The sequence below is a fragment of the Prionailurus bengalensis genome, chromosome C1 (assembly GCF_016509475.1).
Source record: "Prionailurus bengalensis isolate Pbe53 chromosome C1, Fcat_Pben_1.1_paternal_pri, whole genome shotgun sequence".
Classification (NCBI taxonomy): domain Eukaryota; kingdom Metazoa; phylum Chordata; class Mammalia; order Carnivora; family Felidae; genus Prionailurus; species Prionailurus bengalensis.
Window position 1 is genome coordinate 58,161,749 of NC_057345.1, and position 12,377 is coordinate 58,174,125.

The 12,377-nt window shown below is 36.8% G+C and overlaps 1 protein-coding gene across 3 annotated transcripts in view; it reads left to right on the forward strand.

Moving 5' to 3' along the window:
* The window catches only part of LRRC7 (leucine rich repeat containing 7), a 553,650-nt gene that overhangs the window by 460,667 nt on the left and 80,606 nt on the right, over positions 1–12,377 (forward strand). For 2 of the 3 annotated variants that reach the window (XM_043575239.1, XM_043575240.1), the window contains exons 21-22: positions 1,449–3,129; positions 7,074–7,214. In XM_043575239.1, the coding sequence (XP_043431174.1) occupies positions 1,449–3,129; positions 7,074–7,214 (1,822 nt within the window). The remainder of the gene's footprint in view (positions 1–1,448; positions 3,130–7,073; positions 7,215–12,377) is intronic. The other variant, XM_043575241.1, reaches the window with a different exon arrangement.

A 12,377-nucleotide genomic window follows, 5' to 3' on the forward strand; every position in this document is an offset into this window, starting at 1 on the left:
GTCATCCAGGCATCCCTTATAAATCAGAAACCAAAAGCCCTGTTTGCCCAATACTTATTTATGACACATGTGCACATTTCACTATCTAAAATGGGTTAAAGTAAGATGCACGGAAAGCACTTATTGCCTAATGTGAAGTAAATAATAAAATTTTCAATGCTATCATCATCATCATCATCATCGTTATCATCATCATCAATTTATCATCAGCTGGAAAAGTTAGGATGTAAGTAAAAATATTTAATCTTTCCAAAATAGTTCCTACTATATTATTTCCATTTTACAGATGAAAAATTAAAAGACAAAGAGCATAATAAAGTGACTCCTTGAGGTAGTACTCACCCAGTTCTGATTCTTTGTTTTGTAACTTGCTATGTTTTATGCTATAAACAGCAAATACAAATCATCATATGATGTAGGTAGTCACTGATTTTGACTCATATTTTATTGATAACATCAGTACTGTTAGCAAGATATTCTTTGGTAATTAATGAATAACTATTTCTACCTTTCAATGCCCGTGATGAAAATATTAACTCTTTCAGTTTATAAGTTCATTATTTGGTTTTTTAAGTTCATATTTGTGACATAAGCTGAGATTAATGAGGTACTTTGGAAGGTACTTTCTAAATGTACTCTTTTTCAATTAGCAAAAACAAAAATCTCTCACTGATAAAAATATATATAATTCAATGTTATAACTGTGCAAATCATTTACAATAAACCTAGAAAAATGAACATTTTCTAAAGATACTTTGGTCACTAGTGTAAACAGGCCAATGACCAAAATATATAATATAATATAATAAAATAAAATATAATATAATATAATATAATTTACATTCTAAGAAAATGTGTTCTCTGTACAATGGATTTAACGTCTTCAATACCTGACCTTCAAATATATGCTATTTGAAGATAGTCTGAGTTCATTAGACATATCAAGTATTTATAAGAAAGGTACTCTCAAACAATAGTTTGGAAATGTAAGAATCAGAAATTCCAAGATGAGGACCAGGAAGGAATCATGGAATTCTAATTATGGGACAAGTTTCAGGACCATTACTGAAGACCCATCCATTTCTCTCACTCATTTAATCATCCAACAAACACCTACTATGTGCCTACGATGCTAGGCTTGAAGAGAAAAAAAATTCTGCCCTCATGAGTTTACATTCTAGCAAAACGACACACGACAAAACGCGATAAATAAAATAGGTAAGTAAATTATATGATATGTTAGAAGGTGATAATTACAAGGAGGAAATAAAAGTCAGAGAAAGATATAGGGGTAGATATGAAATAATAATGCTATCTTAGTCATAAGTGAGGTGTGGTTGGATGATCCGTTAACAAAGGATTGTGGCATTTTTGGATGATGCTTCTCTTTCTCACAAAGACCCAGCTCTTCCTCATTTTCATGTTTCTTCTTCCCACTGTCTTCACAGGATTGCACCATCTTTCCCACAGCCTCTTGATTCAAAGCCATTACTCAGCCAGCGGGAGGCTGTTCCCCCAGGAAATCTACCACAGCGTCCTGACCGGCTGCCAATGAGTGATGCCTTCACTGACAACTGGACTGATGGTTCACATTATGATAACACAGGGTTTGTTGCAGAGGAGACCACAGGCGAGAATGCCAACAACAATCCTCTCTTAAGTTCGAAATCTAGAAGCACATCTTCTCACGGACGCAGACCTTTGATTAGGCAGGATAGGATTGTTGGTGTTCCCCTGGAACTTGAGCAGTCTACACACAGACACACACCAGAAACAGAAGTGCCTCCTTCCAATCCTTGGCAGAATTGGACCAGAACCCCTAGTCCTTTTGAAGACAGGACTGCTTTCCCTTCCAAATTAGAGACAACCCCCACCACCAGCCCATTGCCTGAAAGGAAAGACCATATAAAAGAATCTGTTGAAATACCTAGTCCTTTTTCTCCAGGAGTACCATGGGAGTATCACGATTCCAATCCCAACAGGAGTCTTAGCAATGTCTTTTCTCAAATCCACTGCCGCCCAGAATCTTCTAAAGGTGTTATTTCCATTAGCAAAAGCACAGAGAGGCTTTCCCCACTAATGAAAGATATCAAGTCCAATAAATTCAAAAAGTCACAGAGTATCGATGAGATTGACATTGGTACATACAAGGTTTATAATATACCATTAGAAAACTATGCTTCTGGGAGTGATCACTTAGGAAGCCATGAACGACCAGATAAAATGTTGGGACCAGAGCATGGTATGTCCAGTATGTCTCGAAGCCAGTCAGTCCCAATGCTGGATGATGAGATGCTCACTTATGGAAGTAGTAAAGGGCCACAACAACAGAAGGCTTCCATGACAAAAAAAGTCTATCAGTTTGACCAAAGCTTCAATCCCCAAGGAGCAGTGGAAGTTAAAGCCGAAAAGAGGATACCACCCCCCTTTCAACACAATTCTGAGTACGTGCAACAGCCCAGCAAAAACATCGCCAAGGATTTGGTTAGTCCTAGAGCTTACAGAGGATACCCACCAATGGAGCAAATGTTCTCATTTTCTCAGCCATCTGTTAATGAGGATGCTGTGGTGAATGCCCAGTTTGCAAGCCAAGGTGCCAGGGCAGGCTTCTTGAGAAGAGCTGACTCCCTGGCGAGCTCCACAGAAATGGCCATGTTTAGAAGGGTCAGTGAACCTCATGAGCTGCCTCCGAGTGATAGGTACGGCAGACCTCCATATAGGGGAGGTCTGGATCGCCAAAGCAGCGTTTCAGTGACTGAGTCCCAGTTCCTGAAAAGGAATGGCAGGTATGAAGATGAACACCCTTCATATCAAGAAGTGAAAGCTCAGGCGGGAAGTTTTCCAGTTAAAAACCTTACCCAGAGGAGGCCACTGTCTGCAAGAAGCTACAGTACAGAGAGTTACGGTGCCTCCCAAACCAGGCCAGTTTCAGCTAGGCCTACTATGGCAGCTCTTTTGGAAAAAATACCATCTGACTATAACTTGGGTAACTATGGTGACAAGCCATCAGATAACAGTGATATAAAGACGAGGCCTACTCCTGTGAAGGGAGAGGAGAGCTGTGGTAAAATGCCTGCAGACTGGAGACAACAGCTGCTTAGACATATAGAAGCTAGAAGGTTAGACAGGGTATGTCTGGCATTTCTCTGTAAGAATATCCCTCCTGCCTTTAGTTTTACTTTATTGGCATTTCTAAGCACATGTAGTGAAGCATGAACTACATGAATGAATAGATGATCAGCATTTTATTTATCTCTATATTGTGGGGAAATCGATCATAATAGTTTCTCATGGATATTGTTTACTGCTCTTCGAGAGTCCATAACCTGTAGGTGAATGATTTATCAAATCTAGCCTAAATATTGTTAGTAAGAAAGAATTTGACTCTATTATATGGGACGGTGCTTCAATTGCTTTCTGGCCATTAAGGCAGAATGCCTCTCCTAGGACACAGAACTGTTCTCTAGTGACCTAAGGAGTACAATTTTTATTGAATCTATAAAAAGTGAGTATTTTGCCCCTTAATGCACAGACTCACTTATAATAAAGTCAAGCCTAATTTGTTTATAAAATTTGCATACAGTTACTGCTATGGGACTCGTAAACTTATTACTTCTAATGAGCAATAATCTTCCCAGCAAGAAACAGAAAGATAAAATAAGCAGAGATTAAATGCCCTCCTACACATTACTTTATTAAATAAAAAATCCTGCCATTTCAAATGTTGGCTTTTATAAAGAAATAAATGTTTAAATTCAAATCATACTATAGGCAACAAAAATAGCTGATGTCTTTATGAAGACTACAAAGGTACAAATTAGTGTGAATATTGCAACAACAACGCAAAAGGAAATTAATCCCAATTCAGTACAAACTGAGTCATAATAAAGCATGGAATGAATAGTGATTGAGGAGAGTAAAAAAATATATATATATACGTACTGTTTTAAAGCTGAGAATGACTTTTTGTTGCCTGTTCATATCTATCTCTCTAAGAAAAATCTGGTATTCCATTTTGTAGAACTATGATCAATTGACCATTATCAGTGAGTATACTTCATGGCTTTGGTGTAGAGGGCTTTGCGTACTCTGCATTGACCTTAGAATCCTCAGGTCTCTTGTAAAAATAGAGCCTTTGTTCTCATTTCCTAGGGTTGAAAAACTTAGTGTAAATTGGGGCTCTGGGTAATAATTAATAATATACCATTAGAAAGTTTTGCTCAATAGTTTTATTATTTTATTTGGTGTCCTGTTAAAAACACAGGTCACTGCATTTATTATATATTTCTTTAATATTGAATTTTATGTTTTCAGGTATACTCTTTTTAAGTAATTATATTGTTTGGAGGTCGTGTCTACATGACAAGAACACAATTATTTTTAGGGAAAAGTGAACTGATAAATGGGGGTGTGGGTATTAGTTTTTCAATGTGGAAATTGGTTCTGCCTTGCAAAATATTTCATCAGAATGTCTGTTTCAAATAGGTGTGCTCAGTCCCATTGAAGGGAGCCTCATCAAAGCCTCATGACTGGCTGTCAGTGGGAGACACCTGGTCAGTTGTCACCATGCCTTACCTCAACTTTTACCCTCCATGTAGACAGATAACTTGGAGGGCGAAAATATTTGGGGCCAAATAATACAGTACAGTTTGGGAACTCTGGCCTCGTGTAGACACGACCATACGTAACAGGGTAAGATGAACTAGTCAAGAAAGGTTATAAGAAGCTTTTCGGAGCATATGTGCAATGGCTAGTAATTTGAGGCAAGAGAAGAGTGAGTGAGAACAAAGCATGAGAAAGAAGACAAAATTCTAAGCATTTGGTACCATCATTTATTTACTGGTTTCTCAGATAAACAGTTCCTCTCCTTTGATCAGAGCTACTCCGCTAGCTGGAGCAGGAATTTGGAAAGAAGAAAATAGGTCTGGGGGAGGGGGATTTGGATCAGCAGAAGTTTGGAAGCCTCCTGCCAATCCCAGATCCAGATAATTAAAAGTAAACTCATGTGTGTTTCCTATTGCTGTGCCCACACCTTCCTTTTTAATTAGCTTCCACGTTTCCCCTGTATGTTTATAATTCCCTCAGTCTGTCTTTCATTCCTCAGATCAACTTCAATGTATGTGCAATAGCTTCTTATTTTATTCCAAGAAATTAAGTTACCTGAGAGTATTGCTTCAAGCCACTGGGTTCTGAAAGTTCTTTTTCTTGTTTCCTCCACGTAACATTTCTTCCCCCCCTCAATGGAGTTATTGAGCTTTTCAGGCTGTGTCTTACTTAAAACTTTCCAGCTATTCACAAACATGAATTCAGGGTACTGAAGCACAGTCTCGTTATATAAAACTAGTTTAGACATAGCTGTGCTACTTCACATACTGTTCAAAGTCAGACTGCACCGGAGATTTGGTGTGTTTCTTTCCCAGTGAAATTTAGGTGAAGATTTCAATCTGGATATCAAATAGTTATGTTAGAAACCATAAGATCTTTGTCCATTCTTCATAAGACAGAACTGCCTAGAGGCCTGGACATTGGATAAGCTTAACAGCCCAAAATGGTGTTGGTTAAGGATCTTGCCCGGTGTTGACCTTGGAGAGGCAGCTACAGATAAAAGATGCTGTTTTCTCCTGTAGTTTAACCTCAAGGCTCATGCTTCCACTACAGAGTCCCACTGTGACTGAGAGAATTTAAAACCTGAACCCCTATGTCCGAGATTGCTACTCTTCTGCAGGAACTAAGAAGGCACTAGACTGAAGTAATTTTAAACCTTAAGGAATCATTCAGGTGCTAGATTGAAATGTTCAGTGTCCTTTTCAACTTTGGCATGGTGACAATGAAAAATCTCTGGATGAAATGATCAAGGATCCATAACAAATGTGATTGGTAGACAAGCACACACCATCAGGAGTATAGTCTTTCAACTGAGTTCAGTAAAACTGATGCTAAAAGTCATTACTTTGCAAAAAACACCCTCAGAATAGAATAGCTGTTGGCTGTTATTGTTCAAGAACATTCAGTCTTTAAAAAGTGTACTAAGTTAATTTGTGTAGTTTTTTTTCTTAATCCAAAATAAGAGAATTACTTAAAAGGGCCAAATACTGTTAATTATTACATTTTTATGAGAGTTGGAAAGTGGAGATTGTACTAATGGAAGCTATTTGATGACAGGGCCTACAAAATATTTTAATCTAAATGACGTTCTGTAGAAAAAAATTAGCTATCAGACACTTGGGATAACTTTAGATGCACCGATTGAAGGATAACCACGATGCAGATATCACCAGAGTGCTCTAGATAGTTAGGTATTTTTGATACATAGCACTATGCTTGCTTTGGCAGCACATATACTAAAATTGATACATAGCATTAATAGTTCAAAATTCCTATAGATTCATTATGAAATTTCTCCATTTTAAAATGTAATTTTTAAGCAACAAAAAAAAAACCCTTAGAATCCTCAGATCCACATACAAGTTATTTGACTGGTTTTACTAAATTAATCAGTAAATTCAGTTAGCCAATAGTCAGATTGAATGATTTTTGACCAGATCTTTTTCTGAGTTGCTGTAATTATGTCTATAGACAGAAATAAAGGACACTGATTTTGGCTTTAACATTGTAGTACATTCATTTTAAGGCAGCATTAGAAGCTGGCATTTGTCTTTTGTATGTGTTTATCTCACAATGTGAAAGAAACCATGAGATTTGCAGCTGGCAGAATTTGATAAAGATCGCAGTTTGAAATTTTTGAATCAATAGACTACCACAGATGAACATTTGTCCAAAGTCACTACTATCATGATATAGAAGAGATAGGTTTTATGCCTTTGAGTTAGCAGCAAATGTAAAACAGAATGTATCCTTGCTTTTTTGTCTTTTCTGTAGTTTTGGATGGTACTCATTATGTGCATAACTAACACTGTTTACTGTATGCTTCTGTCTGATCAAGTGCATGTTTAAAAGGAAGTTACTGTTTGCCCGCTTAAAGTTAAATGTTATAAATTTAAACATGTTCATGTAATAATCAGTTTGTTGAGCATGTGTTCACACCCTGTCACATGATTATTTCCTCTACTCAGAATGCTGCTTACAAACACAACACAGTTAACCTTGGCATGCTGCCCTATGGAGGTATTTCAGCAATGCATGCAGGCAGAAGCATGACTTTAAACTTGCAGACTAAGTCTAAATTTGATCTACAAGAACTACCTCTTCAGAAAGTAAGTATGGACTGCCTTACATGTGTCAGCATACCAAAGCCAATTAATGTTGTTTGTTCACTTAATGTGTTTAGGCTGTACATACAACCCTGCTTATAGACTCTCCTGAGTTCAAAAAGCACAAGGGCAAATGATGTGGAGCCCAAACTCTTAGCTGCTAAATGAATCTTTGGAGCTAGAACGATTCGCAGGTTCCTGCTTAATAGCTTTGCTTTTTGGATTGAGCAGGCACATGGCTTTTTGAGTTGCTCTAAGGCTCATTTTCTTATTACCCATTTCTTTTTCTTTTCTTCTTTGTTTTCCTTTCTTTCGTGTGTGTGTAGATATATAAACATATATTTTTAAACCTTTTCGGAGATAGCCCTATGTTCCCTTGCTGACACATTCTGAGAACAGAGCTAGAAATTATTGTTGGATTTCAGTTGATTCCTTTGGAAATGACATAGAGACCTAAATTAGAATGGAAATGAAGTGTTTGGCACTTCTCGATGCTCCTTCAGCCCATTGTCTTTGTGGGAAATATTACACAGACATAAAACGTGAGGAGCAAGTTGTGGTTTAGCTAGCAAATTGTTACTCACCCTAGACTAATGGGAAAGGAGCACGTTAACATGGCCTTAAGTGAAATTGTGGGCTAATTTGAAATGAAATATACCGGAAGAGGAAACATTTCCATTGTCAAAAGAACATTTCTGCTGTTTTATTCAGGCAAAACTGAGAATGCACATTTTACCTGTTGAAATGGATTAATGCCTCTGTCTTAGGTACATTTTGATGGAGGCTAATGAGTCATTTTCACACAAGATGTCATTATGACTATATTATTAATATAGTCATTAACCTAGTAAGTTTTATGAAAAAAGCAATGCAAAGTAGGGATAACAGAATGACAGTAGCCTCCAAACACTTCTCTCATAATAAAATTGATGAACATAAGGAAAAAAAAACCCATCCCAGCAAAATGAGGGTCAAAAGACCTTGAATCCATGTTTTATTGTCAAATTAGTCTTAATAACAATCCCTGACTCTGGATAGTTTGCTTCCTACTGTGAATAGAGGAATAAAACCAAAGAGACATTTATATTCACAGCTTTTTCCTCACCCACAATTATTTTGGAAAGAAGAAAAAAAAAGACTAAATTAAGAACTTTTGAATGTTGTTTTTCCTGTCCTCAGTCTCCTGTGGCAGGACAAGGGGTGTGTAGGTAACTTTCCTTCCAGGGAGAAGAACAAACCCTGGTTTGTGGTGTTTGCTAATGTCTGTGATGTAACCACTCCCTCTATGGCCAAATTCAAGGTACTAACTTAACATCGCTGAACACAGAACTGGGACATGAGTCCAGTTAGCTCTCACGAGCTAGTACAAGTCAGCTCCAGCACACTATCAGCAAGACCCTTTCTATGGCAGCCTCTACTTTAATGGAACCTTTTCTTCATGTCCCCTCAGATGCCCAGGGTTCTCATCTTCTGCCCTCACAAAACCAGCATTCAAAAGACCCTGAAATGTGTTTGCACTAAGGAGTAAATGAGACATCACAACTGAAATAGGTCTCTCCCCTGGAGGGCTTGGCACTTGGTAGAAATCAAACCCTTAAACTAAGCGGGTGGAATTTCAAAATTCAGTGAGCAGATTAGAGACATGTTGATAGGAAGGGAGCTATTGCTTGAACCCCCTCAAATTATATGGAAAACCCCTTATTTTGTTTAATGTTTAGTCCTATTTGCTTATCCATCTATAGAATGACATAAATATATTCTGAAAAATGGGGCTATACTTGAAACATATATTTCTCAATGTCTGCAGTGTTCCCCAGATATAAATTCAGTACCTCTGTGTTGCTGTATTAATTTTCTGATCTTGTGTGGGGTAGCCTAGAAAATGCATTCATTAACTGTTACTATAGCTCTAAGATCATTTATATCGGAAATATTACAGAGTTATCATATTTGGAGACTTTTCAACCTTCCTCGGTTAGGTACAGAGATGAGCTAAAGGAATTTTCTTTGGGAGCTGCATTAAACTGCAAACCAAGAATAATTCAAGTATTGAAATATTCCATCTCAAAACGAATTATCATCAATATGTTATTATCCACGAGAGAGAGAGAGAGAGAGAGAGAAGGCAAGGGAGGGAATAAAGAATACGGACAGGGCAACTACTCCATTACCCCTAAAGGATTTTATGACCCTAAATTATCAGTTTAAGGCCTATAAACTTTGAGCTTTAGACATCTGGGACAACTTTCCTACCTGCTTCCAGTGCAGGAACTTTATTAGGTATGGGCACTGAGTGCTCGATATCTCAATAATACTCCAGACCCTACTTCCATGGATTCCAGTCTGTCTCTGCCCCGTTATCTTTGTGCTCAGGCACATCTCTTCCACAGAGCTTCTTTAATTTGAAAATTTCTTTGGTTTCTCTGCCAAGTTTTAGAGACAGCCTCTCTTAAAATTTTCCTTTCTTGGCTCCACTGGCCATTGCTAACAGATCCTATGTTTGAGGCTTAATTTCCCTGAACCCTTCTCACCAGGAGAGGAGACAGGCAAAAATTATTTTCCTTTGCATAAAAACCTATTACAATACTTTCGCTACTTAAGATAATAAAAATTAATGTCAGTAATTTAAGATTTCTTTTCAGTCTCTAAATGCTCGTGAGCCACGAGAATTTCATTGAAAATATAGAGTAAGAGCAATTTATAAACAAACATTTTCAGTAGATAAAATTGACAAAACTGTTCATGTTCCCGTGGAAATACTGAGCTCTTTTTATTTATAAAATTCCTAAATGACAATCCTGGCAATCCTTAGTTAGGTGCTGTGGTAAATGACTCTGAATGTCGAAGGAATCTAAATTAACATTTTCATGCATTACCACGGAAGCACTGGAATTCGAGTTGCAGCTACTTTTGTGTAGGTAGTGCCCTACCCGGGGAACATTCAGGGCTGAAATCCACACTCTTTCCCCATACTCTGTTTTCAAGCCTTAAACTCTCTCAATTAAGAGAAAGGAGCACTGTTTGTATTTTCTCTGTCACACTGAGACTATCTTTTTGCAGGTTGCCCAGAGAGGGCACCTTTCAGTGCTTCTGACCTCCCCTGACCTCCATTTTGGTAATTGACAGAAAGTCACTATTTGTGCTAACTGAGGTCCTGACTCAGTGTATTATTTGTTTTTTGGTTTGAGTTTCTATTTAAGTTACCAAAAATATCTAGTTTTTTTTTTTCAATTTTTTAAACAAATTTGTAATAAATTATTTAAAGGATATTTATTAAAGGATATTATTTAAAGGATTTGTGAATGAAGATCAAAGAATCTATACTTCTATTTTAAAAGTGAATATTTATGTAGATGAAAAGAAAAGACTTTCCCAGATTTTGCTGTGCGTTGAATATTTCTAATTTGTTCATATTTATTACATGCCAGGTCAAGTATTAAACATTTTTCATGAATTACATGCCACATATAGGCTCCATACTATGAACAGTAAATTACATATTCTATGGTAATTTTATGACATCTGTTAAGATATTAACAGAATGTTAATAAATACAACAAAATTATTTTATTATTTTTTAAATGTTTTATTTCTTTTTGAGAGAGAGAGAGACCATCAGCAGGGGAGGGGAACAGAGTGGTGGGGCCCAGGATCCAAAGCGGGCTCTGTGCTGACAGCAGCAAGATCAATGCGGGTCTCAAACTCACAAACCATGAGATCATGACCTGAGCTGAAGTCAGACGCTCAGCTGACTGAGCCACCCAGGTGCCCCAAAATTATTTTAATATTTAATATTCTTTAATGTTTTTATTCATTGATATTTATTTTAATTTCCTAAAAAAATTAATAGTACTTATAACCAGAACACTTAACCTATATAAATCAGCTATTAAATTATAAAATTATTAATATTTTCTATCTATTCATTTATTTATTTATTCATTCATTTATCCATTTATCATTTATTTACTGCCTCTCCAAAAAGCATTTCAAGCAACTTTCTATGACATTATTAATGGTTCCATGTGCTTCTTTGGATGTGTTCTGTTGTAATTGAGCTTAGCTATTGTCTTGAAATTTTATGTTATTAGAGAGAAATCTAATATTGTAAAATGTCAGTTCAAAATGCCATTTTTATTATCCAGATTAATGGTAGAATAAGAATTTCAACAAGAGAATAAAGACTAGGATTTATTAAGAATCTACTGTGTACCTGGTACCATTAGGTACCTTAAATATGTTTTTTCACACTACCCTCATAAATCCACAAAGGAAATATTTATCTCATTGTACAAATGAGGAAACTGAGGCTCACGTGTCACACAAAGGAACTTCCCTCAATTCTGTTTTACTACTGTAACCCTGGCACTTAACATGGTAGTAGGCAAAATTTGAATCTGACTCTGCTTGGCACCCTGGTCCCTGCTGTTTTTACTGTACAATGAAGCCTTCTCAAATATTTATAAAACCTGGCATTTTCAGAGAACATAACTCAAAATAATTGATAAACTTTGTTCATATACATTATTATCTCACATCATCTTCACAATAATCCAGAAAAATAGATATTATGGGATGGAGAAGAGAATACACAAGTCGAATATATTAACTAATCCAAAACCTATCATGACCCAAATCATTCCCTCTGTGCTACAGACACAGGGCTCTCTTAGCAGAATTTAGTAAATGGTTAATGTTACCTTAAGTAACCTTACCTTACCTTTACCTTAAAGTAACCGCTTAAAGTTACCTCATGCTCACCCATTTCCTGGGCACTCAGTATCACCAGGAAATATGCTTGATGGCAGGGAAAGGCCAAAGATTGTGAACCCCCCAAAACCACAAGTTAATCATTCCTGCTACTGCAGCCCCAGAGACAAGTGGGACTGGGGAAGAAATCATTGGCCTCTTCTAATTCCACCTCTGCAGGTGTGTGGCTGGGGTATAGCATGATCTCTTCCACATTGAAGAAACTGATACTTTTTTGTCTTGTTCCTTTCTTTTCAACTTCTACCACCATATTATACCATAGCACCCACTACTTAGTGCCTTATTGGAACAGACACTAATATAAATTACAATTTCAGAGGAAGGGAAGTTGCAATGATGGAAATATATGTATTAAATAATCTTTTCATAGAATTTTGCCTGGAAGAAGATGACCTT